General features: G+C 40.7%; 2 protein-coding genes across 4 annotated transcripts in view; one reads left to right on the top strand and one right to left on the bottom strand.

Annotated features, from left to right (window-relative positions):
* The window catches only part of wnt5b (wingless-type MMTV integration site family, member 5b), a gene marked incomplete at its 5' end in the record, with an annotated part of 77941 nt that overhangs the window by 40945 nt on the left and 21067 nt on the right, over positions 1-15929 (top strand). Inside the window, one exon of one of the 3 annotated variants that reach the window (XM_084112003.1) lies at positions 10827-11096. The exons of the other annotated variants lie outside the window; for them this stretch is intronic. Of the gene's footprint in view, positions 1-10826; positions 11097-15929 lie in introns of those variants that run through there. 3 annotated transcript variants of the gene reach the window in all.
* On the bottom strand, positions 3872-6996 carry fbxl14b (F-box and leucine-rich repeat protein 14b). Its single transcript, XM_084111999.1, has one exon. It carries the CDS (start codon positions 6363-6365, stop codon positions 5163-5165), a length of 1203 nt encoding a protein of 400 aa, XP_083968125.1. The 5' UTR covers positions 6366-6996; the 3' UTR covers positions 3872-5162.

The following is a 15929-nucleotide window of genomic DNA, read 5'->3' as shown; positions in this document are numbered from 1 at the left end:
TATGGTCCTACACCTTTCACAGACGAGACGATACATATAAATACAGACCACTTAACTTAGTGATTGCTATTAGGATGTGAAGACACTCTCAACCAGCATAACAAAAAAAAGTTTAAATTTGGCCGAGCCAAAGAAAATCAAAGCGGATAAGAAATAAAAAAATGATTGTCTTACCCAATTTTGTATGTTCGCAAGCATTTCTTCCCTTTTACCTTCCTGTTTCCCAAGCATCTCTTCCTGTTTTACCTTCCTCTCTATCTCATGCTGTGCGGTGAAAAGGTTTTTGTCATCTTAGCTTTTACTAGAATGTGTATTTTAGCACGTACTGATCAATCAGCAGGCGGGACGGGTGCTATGCATTTATTTTATTTTATTTTATACATTGTATAGCAGCTATTCAGTCCGAACTTATATTCTTGACTGTCAAAAGGTGCGCCTGACAGTTTGAGGTCAAGGATTAACGCTAAAATGGGTGGTTTAGACGCAACAAAGCTTCCAATCACTGGTTGTCTTTTTTCCCCCATATCGTTTTTTTGTTGTGTGGTGTGGTTTTCAGTCTCGCACTCAAGTTTCTTTCATGCACAGACCTCCTGCCTCCAGAGTGCTGCCAGAGAGCTGCATTTCACTGCATATGAAAGCAGATACGATCCAGAACATGTGGACCCGTCACCTAATACAATCAGAACAAAGGGGAAAACTGGTGCAACACAAGCCTGAGTCCCATTTTGTTCAGAGAAAAGAAAAGAAATGCCAAAGAGAGAAAAATAGTCTAAGATAGAGTTTGTGTGTGTGTGTGTCTGAGAAAATACAGCCTCCAAACACTCCCTAACAAGACTGAGGCATGCACAAATCAGACATAGTTTTCCTTCATTTTCCTAAAATTTGCCTAGAATTTGGACCGTGTTTGTGGATTTTGCACCTATGAGGGTCATCTTTGCAAATTTGTTTCCATCCCTGCATGTGTGTGAAGGGTGGGGCGAGAGGGCGACAGATTGGGTCTTCTGGCTCTGGCCCCTCTGTACTCACACTTCCAGCAAGGTCACATGACACCAGTCAAACTCTGTCACAACCTCACTGGGGGAGAGCTGGCAACAACAAACCAGAGCAAGCCTAGACGCTACACACACACACACAGGAATCGCCTTCACTCACAAACCTACCTTTTCATCTGGCTTCTTCAAAAAAAGCTTTTGACATACAGTATGTGCAGTAAACCAGTTGTCTGCTTGTAAAAATGCCATATGGCCATCATCCAGCCCGCAGTGTGAAAAGACCGCTGTGGATTAGTTTTAATGAGAGCTATGACTAAAACCTGACAGCCATGTGAGAAAGTTAGCCATCATACGCACTTTCACCACAGAGTTAATTCCACTCTTTTTTTAAACCCAAACCCGTGAGTCACAAACTTCTGCATCAGAATTCGCTAGCGGACTCGGCAGCCGCAGAAAAATCTGTTTAACCACCAACACGCGACTCTACAGTTGTGCTTTATAAATCCTGTTTCAAAATTGCGAATTAAATTCGATTAAATTAAGCAATTTCAGTACAAATTAAGCTCAATCAATAGTATTTCTGGAATAATGCCGTTCCTAATCTTAAAAAAGCTGAAATCTGGTTTACATGGACGTAAATGGGGTCAATACAATGTTAAAACACTGTTTCAATATCATAGAAAAAGACAAGCAATATGCACGTAAACATGAACAGTTTTAAACATGAACATACAGTTTTATACCTTCATTGTCATTACAATGCAATGCCACAAACAATAAATCAACAGTAAAATTAATTTAAACAGCTTTACAGCTCAAATGATCCACAAATGTTGGTCCCACTTTATATTAAGTGTATGTATAAATGTACTAACATATAAATGAATCATTGAATACAATGCACTTATTGTGAACATGCATGTTTTTAAATTGTACTTATATTTTAAAAAGAAAAATACCTGCATGTAATTACAGCTGTAATTAATTTCTGTAATTACATCTATAATTACACTGTGGAGCCTTCCCCACTCCCTTAACTCACCTTAAACCTGCCCATACCACCAAACCTGTCCCTAAACGTACCCGTATCCCTCCTCAATAGCAGAGAAAGTGTTTTGCAATACAGTATGAACACAATAATTTTTAATGTAAGAGCACAAAGTGTGACCCAAATTTTAAATGCAAGTGCTTTAATACATTTACAAACTATTATTTGAGCTAAACTTGTACTGAACCCAGAATATTCCTTTTTAAAGTAAGAAAAAAGGTTTTCTGTTGCTTATATCACACATGGAGAGAAACTTCAATCTGAAGTATTTTATCCTGTGCAGAATGAAGCAACAGATTGTTCTCTTCGCTCACATTTGTTCTTTGCATTTGGCCTTATCCAGTTGTTCTGAACGGATAAACAGCAATGCCACACACGGAGATGCAAAACTAAAACACCTCTCGTGAGCCATGTTTGCTATCCGGTGCCGGTCTCCTGAAGTCAGACAGGGTTCTTGCACCGCACACTTTTTTTTTTTTTTTTTACAGAGCAAAGTCAAACAGTGACTCACAAATTCCTGTCCATTTTCCAGCGATGTGGCAGACACAGCTTTCAACCACCTTTCCTCTAACACTGCCTGCAACCAAATCAGATTTCAATCGTGATTTTGAAAAGTGACTTTTAAATTTTTGATCTGTGCTTGATTTAGGCTGTCTGAGCACATCACATGGGCCTTCTAAAATGCCTGGGACTTTAGACAAGAGCAAAATACCCTTCAACCCCTCCACCCCCACCTTTCTGGAACCTTCTGAAACTTCAAAGCGTCTCACTGTAACCCAGAAACACCTTCAACCACAGGCGCTGGGAGAGCTATACAGGTTGCTGCTAATGTTCCAAGTGCTTTGTTAAAATTCCCAGCAGTAAAAACAGGCCGTATTTGTTTTTTTTTTGTTTTTTTTATTCTCACATGTGTAGCAATGTCTGTTTTTTCTGCTTAGGCTGGCTCGGTTCAGCAAAATCATACAATAGTGTAGCTTTTATAACTTATGTGAGCAAGACATCAGAATGTCTGACAAACATTTCCAGTTGTAAAAATGCGAGAATATATGTAGCTCCAGGGAAAGAAAAAAAATCTATGAACTCAGCAAAGTTAGGAAAAGAGGTGGCGGTAACCTTCAGAAGGGCTTAAATCTCTCGCTCTCTCATCAAGCGCCCCCCGTTTAAATCCTCCACCCCTCCGGACGGTGGAGGGGAGCAAAGACTAAAGCTTAAATGCTTTGAATGATGGTGAGGAATGTTTAAAAGTGTCTGTTTGAAGAAAGGGGGTGGGGGCTGAGGGTTTTTTTTTTTTTTTTTCTTAAGGGGGGAGGAAGACTCCCGTGGGACAAACCCCGTCTCTCAGATCTGGTATGCGTGACTGAGCAAGGAGAAGAAAAAATCCTAGACCTGGCTTCTTAACTTAGGGAAACAATGGCAACTGTTGAGAACAGGATTTATAATATTTTTGGTGGGTGAAAAATATCCAACGTTATAGTCACTAAATTAATATCAGATGCTTTTACGATACATATATTATTGGACTGGATGACCTCAATTGTAATAAAGGCAGCATTGCAGTTTTAACACCCTCACTAGCACAATTAAGGGAAGCATCCATTTTGTTGCGCTTCATAAATAATGTAACAAACATGCATGCCCTTAACACACAAATCTCACTTCTATTCCATCGCCCTCTAAAACACTAATTTCTCAAATCCACTACATTGGCAATGAATCAAATATAAACCCCTAACCCTATTATAGCAAAATTATCCATGATGCTGCCTATGTAGCATCAAAAGGGCACAAAACCACACTGAATGCATGAATTATCATAACTCAAACTCGTAACGAAATTCCAAGTGGCTCTTTTATTTATATAAATATCAACTTTAATGTTTTTACTGTAAGAATATAAAACATTTTAATTTGGGATTCTTTTTACAAATACATTTACAGTACATTAGAACACAGTAGCTTCTCAGCAGGACTCAATACATGTTGCAGGTCGATACATCATGGTACATATATAGGCCTGACATGCATTTTTGCGTTACCCTCGTCGCGACCATGTCTTTTATATGTAAAGTTGAATATTAATGTATTTAAAACAGACAGATTGTTTTATAACACGATGTTCCCTGTTTCAGCCCTGTTGAAGAGGCAAACAAGGTGTCAGTGAATTGCAAACAGGGTTTTTTCTTTTTCAGGGACAAAATTCACTTCAATTTGAAGTACAACGCTCTGAATCACAGCCATTAATTAATATCTGCTTACATAAGCATAAATACATCAGCAGAGGCAACCTCTTATTCAAAGCAGGAATTAAAGGCTTTCAGGCCTGTAAAATTGAGCAAAAACTAAAAGCGTTTGGAAATATAAAAGCTTTAGTGTACAAACCCAGTCTGTCTTTGCATAAGGGCAGTTGACATGTCCATGAACTTTTTTCTTTATCAATCATCGAGATTTGAGTATATAATTTGTGTCAATAATGGAAAATGCGTATTTTGGGGTCCTGGGACTGGTAACTATTTGTTTCTCATTTTTAATCCACTTAATTTTAAATGATCCTGTGGGTGTGATAAATACATTTTAAGAAGAAGTACAAAGACTGCTGTAGTCTCTCACAAAAAGTTACGAATTCAGATATTTTAAGGTGAACTGTCAAATCACAGGACACTTGAAAAATGCTTGAAATTTGATATCAACTAACGTTAACTACTCATAGACTTGTTTTGAAACCCTTTGCTTTTTGTTGACTAGCTGAAGGAAGGGAGATAAAAAAGGTAGTCTGAATCCATCCTTTTTTTTTGCTTTCCTTAAGCCAAAGAAGAGATACAGGGGGAGGGAATTGTTTTTCTAGGCACAAATTTTCATTCTTGTTAAGAGTAACAATATAATGTAACATCTAACGAGGTAGCCAAAATATCGCGATACTTGGGGAGGAGGAGGTTTAATATTGCGATTTGTTAGGGAAAAAACAACTTTTTGTGTGTGTTAATAGCAATAACTGACACATGTATCACATTCAGCATTTTAAGCCTCTTTTATGTACTTTGCTCTATTGAAATCCACCCATCCCCCTCCCGCCCTCCTTCCCTCTCCCTCTCTCTCTCTCTCTCTTTCCAGAAACCCCCCAAGTTTCACCTCACTTTCTCACTTTCAGTCATCTGCCAAAGGCCCAGGTTCAAAACTTTAAGGCAGGGGAGCTGCGTGATCCTCTCCAGTCCCCTCTTAGTGATTTTCGTACATCCATACAGATCGATGCCGGTCAGTTGCGTCAAGTGGTCTGCGATCAGCTCCAGTCCTTTGTCTGTAATCCGCACGCACTGACCGATGTTGAGCGTCCTCAGCTCGTGCATTTGGCGCACCATCCTGTTGATGCCATCGTCGCTGATGTGGCACGAGCACAGCGACAGAGACTTGAGCTGGTACAGGCCCTGCGCGATATAAGCCAGACTCTGGTCGCCTATCTTGTCGCAAAATGATACGTCGAGTCCGGAGAGTCTCAACGTGCCCATGGCGAGGTGCATGATGCCCGTGTCGCTGATGTTGTCGCACGAACGCAGATTAAGGCTCCACAGGCTCGTCATGTGAGAGAGGTGGATCATGCCAGCGTCCGAGATGCCCCCGCAGAAACTCAGGTTGAGCACTTTGAGCTTAGTCAGACCTTTTGATATATGCTTGAGGGACAAGTCCGTCAACTTTTGGCAGTCCTGCAAGGTCAGGTATTCCAGGCTGAGGCAGCCCTCCGCCGCGCTCCGGGTCATGCCGGCCAAGTGCCCGATGCCCACGTCCGACACATGCCGGCAGCTCCTCAGATTAAGACTTTTGAGTCTGTGCAAACCCCACGCAATGAGCAACAAGCCCGTGTTCGTGATATTACTGCAGCCGCCCAGTTCCAACACCTCCAAGTTCTTCAGATACTGCGCTATTCTGCCCAAACTGGAATCCGTGATCTGCTTGCAAAGGCTCAGGTTGAGCACCCTCAGGGATGGGATCTCCTGCACGAACGCGTGCCCCAGGCCGTTATCCGTTAAGTTATAGCAGCCGCTCAGATTCAAGCTCTCGATGTTGGGCATCCCCTGGATCACGTAGCTGAGGCTGCGCCGCAGGCTGAGGATCTGCACCCGCCTGATGCCTCGCGCCTGGAGGCTGGGGAACAGGGACGGGTTCGCCCGCCTCAGATGCAGCTTGGCTTCCACCCCCCTCCACACGGACTTGTGGTAGGACGCGTCCCTCCACGCCGTGCACACTTGAGCCACCCTGCCTTTGTCCCTCACGTCCAAGTAGCTGAAAATCATGGCTAAAATCTCCGGGAAGAGACACGAGATGTGCGTCTCCATCTTCCACGCGCGCTCAAGAAAACAAACGGCGGCAAACCCCCACCAACGGTCACCGTCGCGTCTCGCAGTCCCCTTAGGAGGGGAAAAAAAGGCTTTTAGAAAGCTCCTCAAGCTTTTCTTTTCACATTTAACTGGGTAAATCGACAACTCTCCGTCCCGAGCGATCCTTTCAGTGGCGTAGGAAGGATTCAAATGCAAAAATGCCTCCCAAAAGACGCTTGATCCGATTCAGACCGACAGCGAACGGGCGGTCAGACAGCGCTGCTGCCCGTTTGGCGCTTTGATAATAGTCTTCGCTCGACCCGGGGATCCAGACGGTCGTACATTTTCAAAAGATGCCTAAAACTGCCACAAACCTCGGGAGAAAATAAATTCAGTCCGCTATCTGATAAAAGAGTGAGGTTTCGTTTCGCGTTTCTGCTCCGCTCGCACTCATTGCCAAGCCGAGGGGCTTCCTGCTGCCTTTGTCTGATCTTTTCAAACTGACTTGGCAGGGCCGCCAGCACAGAGCGGCTGCGGGGGAGTCGCGCACATTAAAACCTGCTAAAATGGAGCAAATTGTTTAAAAAGAGTCTAAAACTTATAAAGCGGCCCCACATATGTGTGTAGTTATTGTTCTACTCCGTGTTCTGTTTTTCTCTAAACTGTTATGAAAGAAATTCGTGTTGTGTGTGTTTATGCCACCCCTTTTTGAAAGCAAAGTGGTTCAGCCCAACTCAGCTGGAACAGTAAGAATAGTTCCCCTGGAAACCAACTTCTTACAATTCAGTTCACTTTACTCTTAACCCTTCAGCTTCCGTGTCAGATGGTGGTATTTTTGAAGTTGTTATTTCAATTTTATTAATTATTAGAGTAAAGTGAAGCTTCTTTAAAGTGACATTTTTCTCTCAGTGTGCAAATAACACAGTTTTGTCTGTGTGCATATAACAAAACAAACAATAGGAAGGCCTTATTGTGAAATGTTGAAAAAATATACTAGGGCTACATTTAATATACTTTAGTATATTAAAAAATCATTTTTTTCCTCCTTTTTCTTTTTCTTTTATTTATTTATTTTTTTGCATTGATGGCATTTCTTAATTTGTAAAAAATTGTTATTCAAGTACATACTTTGAAAAGTTCTGTAGTACTGTAGATTAATATCATGGTTTTTAAGCTTTTATAATATGATAGATCATTTAGTCATACTGCCGTTCTCTTCTTGTAAAATAAACATCATAACCCTAACAAAGGGGCACATAACGTTATGCTGAATCTGGCGGTAATAGCCTGTTTGCCCCGTCAGTCTTACGTAAGGTAGTTTTTATTCCACCTTTTGCATATTTCCCCGTCTTTGGGCCTCAGGCCCCCCTCTGTGGGCTCTTTGGCATTGTTAGCCGATATGACGGGAGCATTTGCAGAAGGTACTGGAGTGTAGCAGAAAGAAGGAAGAAAAGCAGCACACACACGTTTGTGTTTACAAAAGAAAATGCAGCACAGCACAACTGACAGCAGAAGTCCAACCCTCCCCTCTCCGACTCTCTGTCTGTCTCGAACCTTCTCTCTAGCTCACCACATGTCTCTCTCTCTCTCTCTCTCTCTCTCTCTCTCTCTCTCTCTCTCTCTCTCTCTCTCTCTCTCTCTCTCTCTCTCTCTCTCTTCAATAAAATGTCACTTTTTTTCTTCCCTCTCCTTCCACTCTCACTGGTTCAGGTTATAATTGTGTAAAGCACAAAACTCTATCCAACATTATTTATGAAGCAGCTCAGTCCTGCAAGTTCACATGAAATCAAAATGGAACCTGTTTGCTTTCTTAACACACATTTCTGGCGTTACTATTATTTATAGGGTATGGAAGCTTGTTTCTGCCACTGAATAAGAAATAAAAATGGTAATTGTGACTTTTTATCTCACAATTTCTTCTCGCAATTACAAGTTTACACCTCGCAATTCTGACTTTTTTTCTCAAAATTGCATAATATAAACTCGCAATTGCTAGTTATAAAGTCAGAATTGTAAGATATAATGTTGCAGAAATAATGTTGAGAAATAAAGCCATTGTAAAGGTTATGTCTCACAATTCTGAATGTAACACGCAATGGCGAGAAAAAATCATAATTGCGAGAAAGTCATAATTGCGAGATATAAACTCGCAATTGCGAGAAAAAATTATTGCAACAAAAAAGTCAGATTGCGAGAAAAGTCATAATTGTGAGGGGGAAAAACTCATAATTGGGAGAAAAAATGCCAGAATTGTGAGAAAAAGTCATATTTGTGAGATATAAACTCACAATTGCGAGAAAAAAATTAGGGTTGCGAGTTTATATCCCACAATTGGGACTTTATATCCGAAGAGATAAGTCACAAATATCTTTAAAAAAGGGGGGGGCACAAAAGTCTTGGTTATGTTTAATAAAAACTCACTTCGTCTCTGAAACAACTTTCTGCTCACGAAACCCTCTTATTTTGTATTGTCCACTTAACCAGTGAGCCTTTAGTCTAATAGAATATTCTCTTCAACTCTGATTACTGGAAGAAAAACACGCTGCGGACGCCATTTCATGCTGACGTCAAGTTGAATTCATGCGCTCTCTCTGACAGACAGGTCCTGGGCTTGTATGGTGGACAGATGAAGGGCTCTAAATGTGCGCTGCGCCCCGATGCCCAGCATGTAAGGGGGCGAGAGGTCTGTGACAGCGGCCCCTGTCCCTGGCTCCTCCAGCCGGCCTCACCGCCAGAGAGGAGGGCCGCTCCAGAACTGCACTGCTGTGAGTCAGAGACTCTCAAAGCAGGCCTGCGGAGCCAAAAGCAGGACTCAAGCTGCTCCTGGAAATAAGCAGAGAGAGAGAGAGAGAGAGAGAGAGGGAGGAGGGGACGAGTGAGAAAGGAAAGGGAGGGGATTGAGTTAGAAAGCAAGCGAAAGCTAACAATTAAAAAACATGCTCTTGCAACAGAGCGACGGCGCTATTCATTTAACAATTTATGATCATTCAGGCTAAATTGAACCGAGCGAAAGCAAAATAATCAGAGTAAACAGGAAGCATATAAGGATGTTGAGATCATTTGGGGAAATAAAAAACAAAGGAAACAAAAGATTCCGGTGAAGGAAAGTGAAAATGAAGCTGCTGAGAGACAGTGAGAACTGGAAGGACAAGTGCTACGTGCAAAAGCAAAGGTGTTGTAGGACCTTGCAAAAAAAAAAAAAAAAAAAAAAAAAGATCTGTCATGTGATTTGATGTGCTGATTCAGGGGAGGGAGATAATTGGATAATTGCATGCCACAGAACTGTGCTGATAACTGCGCTTGGGGCAACCGTTTCCTAGGAGACGTAGGCATGTGTCAACATGCTGTTGAAAGCTGACACCTCATGAATAGATTTTAGGCTACTTTGTAGTTTCTCTCTCTTTCTCTGCATCGTGTATGACTCCAATCTGCTTTTTTGTTTTGCAAGCGGTGGCAGTTTGAGGAGAGATTTTGGCGGCTGTAACTTGCACAAACACTCACATACATCCAGCTAGCTGAATGGGCTTTTCATGAAATCAGACAACAGTTTCTTCTACGGCAGGGGAAGCCACGTTACTCTATTCAAATCAGGTCGAATCTCCCTAGGAGCTGCACCCCCGTTGGGGTTCTACAGGGGAAACACCAGGAAGCCGATGCTCTCGGTGCCTGTGTAAAGAACAGGAGATGATGTAATACTCTCCCTGCATAATGCATTGTAATGTTAATACCACTACTGATATAAAATGAACAAATCCCTTTATATTCCCATAACAATTCATTTCATTGCTCTGTATGTGTCATATCCAGCACTTTTCCTTTATAGACAGTCTGATGGACTGAGGTGTTTGCTTTCTGCTGCAAGGTTTGTCTTTCAGAGTGTGAATCTTTGATGCTGGTGCTACAGAAATACAGCAATAAGTAGTGCAATGTAGAAGGCAAGTTGTTTGACGTTTTTGTTTGCATTTTTTTATATAGATATAAAACTGTATTGGTTTTAAATACACAAGTCAAAATGTCTGAGACTTATATAAATGCTTGTGCAATCTTTTCTAATTTTCTAATTCAAAAAATTTAACCACAAGTTATAACAAATGAGTTTCAGTTACCTAGAAATAGTGCAATATATTATAATTAAAAAAATCTATTATTATAAGTTGTATGTATATATATATATATATATATATATATATATATATAATTACAGTTTTTTGTTCTTTGTATTTTTATAATAATCTAAATAATACATTAGATTAGATTCATATATCTATAAAATTGTATATATATTCAAAGTTTTACTGCCTTGCTGAGCATAATCGTTTTCTTTTATAAACATTAAAAAATGTAATTATTCCAAACTTTTGAATAAACTTTTGGTAGTGTCCTAACAGTGGCAGTGGAAGTGTGCATACATAATTTTTTTATTATAATTATTTTATTTATTTAAATATTTGTTTTGTTTTTTCCCCTCATCTCAGAATCAGGCCCCACTGTATTTTTTAACGTTTCACTCTCTTACCCCACCTTTTCTGTCTCATCTTCTGTTTTTTCATGTCTTCAACTTCTTTCCTTTTCTTCCTCTCTCTCTTCCCTCTGTATGCCTGGAGCCCACAGCCAGGTGAGGCCCCTCCAGAGAGTAATTACAACCTGAAACAGAGATCGGAGCCCTGCGGCGCTCACCATCAAAGCAGTCGTAGGGAACAGCCCGTGCTAATGTGGTGAAGAGGAGAGACACTGACAGGGCAGAAAACAGTGGGTTTCAAAACACACACTCTCTCTCAAACTCAACCTCTCTCTCATTGCATGACCGACAATAACAGGCCGTTTGCCTGCACAATGGTCACATTGCTCTCCAAAGACCTTCGGGAGACAAAATAGAGAGACCGAAAGAGCGAGAGAGCAAAACAGACAGAGAGATGACTGAATTAGTCTGCTGCATGTCCGGGCCTGGAGAGAGGGAGGAACGAGGAACGCATTGAAAAGTGTTCTTCAAACAACCGTGTGACTCAAGGGCAGAATACACACATCAGCCACCCAGATAGTAAAGCCCTCAGCATCAGGAGCTTTTCAGATCCAGTGCTAAGAGATGTCAAAGGTCCCGCACCCACGAGGAGAGGTTACTGTTAATGCAAGTTTCAGTGGTGAGGTCATGAGCTATGGGTGTTAAGAGGCCCGTTTTATCAACAAAGACCGTTTCTAGCATTTGGGAAGTCTGTGAAATGTGCTTTGCGAAAATATTTAGGCCCATAAACCAACCAGGTTATTTTTATTGAACAGCGGATCATCCATAAGCCCAGGGCCTAAAAGAACACTCACCAAATGCGAGTAAATATCGCCGTTGGCGAGTATGTGAAACGGTGTCACTCGCCAGTTGGTCAGCAACATTTTTAAGAATAAAAAAAATGATTTTCTAGGCTGATATGGCTAGGAACTATACTCTCATTCCTGAGTAATAATCAAGAAACTTTGCTGCCGTACCATGAGTCCAGCAGGCGTAATGATATGACGCAGTGCCTGAAAATAGGTCTAATAGGTTAGACAAACTTAGTCCCGGTCACGTTGGAAGTTACCGAGCTGGGGACTATTTTCATATCAGCCTAGAAAATCGCAACTTTTCATTTTCCGTTGGTCTTAGTACACGATGTAACTACAGAAGAGTCAAGTTTTAAATAGGAAAAATATCGAAACTCTTTGGTCATTTTTTTGAGAGAGATGCTAATGGTCCTGTCCGATTCAATGATCTATGCTAAGCTATGCTAAAAGTGGTACCGCCAGAAAATGAGCCTATTTCCAAAAAAGTGGAGTATCCCTTTAAGCCTTGACGATTTATTCAAGGGTAAGAAGACGGTACAATATCTATTAGATCCGTGCATTCACTCTTAAAGTGACAGCCGCCTAATATTCCTGCTGCTGTCTGTGTTTTTGTTGATCAAATAACAAAGGACAAAGAAAAAAATCAGTCACTGTTCTTGACTGAATAACTTATGTAACTTTAAAAAGGATGTTTAATTTGTACAGTGAAGACTATGCAGTGTTATTTTACATTTGCTTACTTTATCACATTTCTGTACCTGAAAATTACTGTCGGGCCTGCCTGAAAAACCTGAGAAGCACTTTGGTATCTTTGTTATATTGTGATTTGATTATTTGTTTTTATTTTAGTACTGACTTTTTACTTGTCTTTAATAATATAGTTAAGCTAGTAGGTTTAGCTATCGAAATTGGAATAGGGAATTGGTATCTAAAATTTTGGTGTCAATACTCCCTGTTGCCAAAACATTTTCATGGCCGGTAAATTATCTTAAGTCACTGGCCATTGGCAGGTGTGGCAAAAAGGTTAGTTTTAGGTCCTTTCCATTTTGCATTCCATGCAATATATTTTACAGTGTAATTTACAACAATATCCTCTGTGCTATTCTTTTAATCACTGAAACTTTTAATGCGGCATTGTTTTATGATGAAACTGTAACAAAATATGCTGGTTGCAAACGTATACGGTTGTTTTGCACTTGGCCTTTACCTGTGAATCAATAAAGAAACTTTCATCTTTTCTAGATGAAACCCCCACAGTTAAGGCATCGTTATTCAGGTTGTGAACCTGAAGGACAGCTGTGAAAATCAAGGCTAATAAGCGTTCCAAATAAGTTAAAGTAAAGCAAATGCATATTAGCAAATGGGACAAAACAATGTTGCAGCCTACTGTTGGTTCAATTATCAAGAATTAATCCTTTCTTAAAATATCTGCACAAACAAGGAAATCTGACAAGAGTTGAGCTCAAAAAGAACCTTGTGAAAGCAAGTGTAGAGTTTGCCAAAAAAAAAAAAAACATAATTGTGACCCAGTTGCAATGTAGGAAAAGTCTGTCGACCAAGATGAAACTTTTCAGCTAAAATCTGAAGTAATACGTATGGTGCAAATCTAACACTGCCCACACTGGATAGAACATCACATTTACTTTGAAGTGTGCTGGTGATAGCATCACACTGTAGGGCTGTTTTTCATCAGCAGACACTGGGCATCTTGTTAAAATAGAAGAATGGATTGTGGGGGAAAGAATACAGGAAAATACTGCAGAAGAGCCTGTTTCAACTGGACTATTTCTAAACAAGCCATATTAGCAGTGAGCTCAAGAACGAAATTGGTGATTGGTTCAGTCTGATCTTAATCCAATTGAGAATCCCTGACATTATTATTTTTTAAATTACGGCGCTCCCATGTCATCAACTAACCTGAACAAACCTGAAGCAAATCTTCCTAGAAAAATTACACCTCAACTGAAGGCAAAGCTAATATATATTCATGCCCTACAAAATAGTTTTGTTTTTTTTAAATAGGAAGTATATTTACTATATATATATATATGCAAAGCCTCTAAGTGCCATCTGAAATTTTCTTCTAGATAATTTTTATCAATCTCATATATTTAAGTTCAGTAATTTCACTTAAATGACAATTAATAGGTAATTTTCATTGGCATTTAAGTGAAATTACTGAACTTAAATATACGAGCTTGATAAAAATGATCAATCTAGAAGAAAATTTCTGATGGCACTTAGAGGCTTTTGCATATGAACTTTTCATATATATATATATATATATATATACCACAATTATTATTTAATATTCTATTTAACATTCTTTGGTTTCCGCCTCTGAAATAAGAATTTCACAGTGAAAATTTATTAGGATTTTAAATTCACTATTAGTCTGAATACTGTGTGTTTGTGTGTGTGTGTGTGTGCCTGTTTATTTTTGGTTCATCTCGCCATAGCTGTCAGAGAGTATCTCTTTTAGAGAGTGTTGATTGTGTAAAAGAAAGCCGAGCTGTTTGTCTCAGAGACAGCCGTCTGCTGACAGCGCACCGAGCAGCTGTGCTGCCCTCATAATAACAATAATGAAAACCTAAATAATTGATACATTCCCGCAGAAATGCATTGTTTGCATTTGAATTAAACATTACAAGAAGGTGTATTGTGTTTGAGAGAGCAAAGAGAAGTTTTAAACATAAAGGGCCGGAAACGCAAAACTTGAAAGCATGTACACCGCTGATGTGCAAGTCTGGTCTGGTTTGCTCTCCTTCTCTTGCTCTACAGTCCCTTTTTGCCCCTCTCCCGTTCTGTCTCTCTTCTTTCCACCTCTCTTGCCCCCTCCCAACCCGTTCCTGTTCCTCTCATCCACAGGAAAGTAGGCTGCGCTCGCATCCCGAGGGGTTGATCCGATACAGGTCAGGTTAATCAATCCAGGGGGAGTGAGAGGCAGTGCTGGGAGTTTTAATCAGGCCGAGACTGTGGAGACTCCGACCTCTCCACCCTCCAGCTGCCTGCTTCAAGCCAGCGTGTTTGTATGTGTGGTCACGTTTGAGGACTTGTCCTCTTTGCTCTCCTTGTGTGCTCACGTATGAGCAGTGCTGCAGTGCACTTCTGTACCTCCAGGCAGTGGCTCTGTTCACACAAAAGCACATTTTGAGTGCGAGTTTGATTCACCTTTGCTGTTTGATAACTAATTGTCTGTATAGTGAAGCTGCCATTTTTGATGTGCGATAAAACCTTTTCCTGTGGTCTTGTTTCTGAGGGTCATGTTGTGTTGTCCCAGGATGGTGAACGGGGGGGGGCTGGGGAGAGGGAGGAGAAGAGGAGGTGGTAGGGGCTCTCCAGGGCAGCGCAGGAGGACTGATGGGCAGCCAGCGGCCTGTCAGAGTGCCAGGACTGAATTGGGCACGGTGCCCAGGCTGGCGGCGTCCTCCGAGCTGCCTGGGGAGAGAATGAGCCCCCCATACTATAGTGAGATAAGAGTGAGAGAAATGGACATGAAGAAAGCAGCATCATATATGAAACTGACCTGTATACTCAGACTCGAGACCATTTCGTTCAGGGTCAAAATGAGCAAAGTGCATCCATTGACTTGTTTGACCCCCCAAAAAAACTAGATCCAGCCTTTTAGTTGGCATGCTTTTTAGCATTTAATCAATGCCTTTTCACCCAATGCATCTGACAAAACTCTAATTGTGACTCTATTGTAGAGGGCGAAGTGAGTGTTGTAGTTAGTGAGCAGGATTGTGCTTTCAGACACTGGTAACCACGTCCCGGTCACATTTCTCTCACAAGCAATCTTATGATTAGATATGAGGTGTAACATGGCTTTCAGGAGACCTTTTTATGATATAATACTGAATATGCTAAAACTTCCAGTGTAATCTTGCTGTCTTGATCAAGAAGTGCTTGTAGATCATCAATGAGTGTGTTGGCATGCACAATTTCATCGATTGTCAGTAATAATACACACTAAGTCATGTTTATCAGTTTCACATTTTTGTCTTTTGATGTAAAGAAAAACCCAAAGATTTCAATGTAAACATGGTTTTCTTGTGGTCTCGTTGTATTGCTTTGCATGTACTCCTGTAAAACGTGGGTTTTTAATGTGCTGATTTTTGATAGTTACGGCACACAATGAGTGCGCTGACATGCATGATGTTGCACCGATTATGCTTAATAAGCTGACAGCATGTAAGGTCATGTATATACCTAAATCTGTGTGCTTTCATGAGGGAAAGGTCATAAACGGTGTAAGCTGAACTTGATCGTAGT

This window comes from Abramis brama (genome assembly GCF_963993115.1).
Source record: "Abramis brama genome assembly, chromosome: 4".
NCBI classification, from domain to species: domain Eukaryota; kingdom Metazoa; phylum Chordata; class Actinopteri; order Cypriniformes; family Leuciscidae; genus Abramis; species Abramis brama.
This window is presented reverse-complemented; position numbering and strand designations above follow the sequence as displayed.

What these genes read in the sequence shown, in the direction of transcription:
- fbxl14b (XM_084111999.1), bottom strand. Translation starts at nt 6,365, where the DNA reads ATGGAGACGCACATCTCGTGTCTCTTCCCGGAGATTTTAGCCATGATT.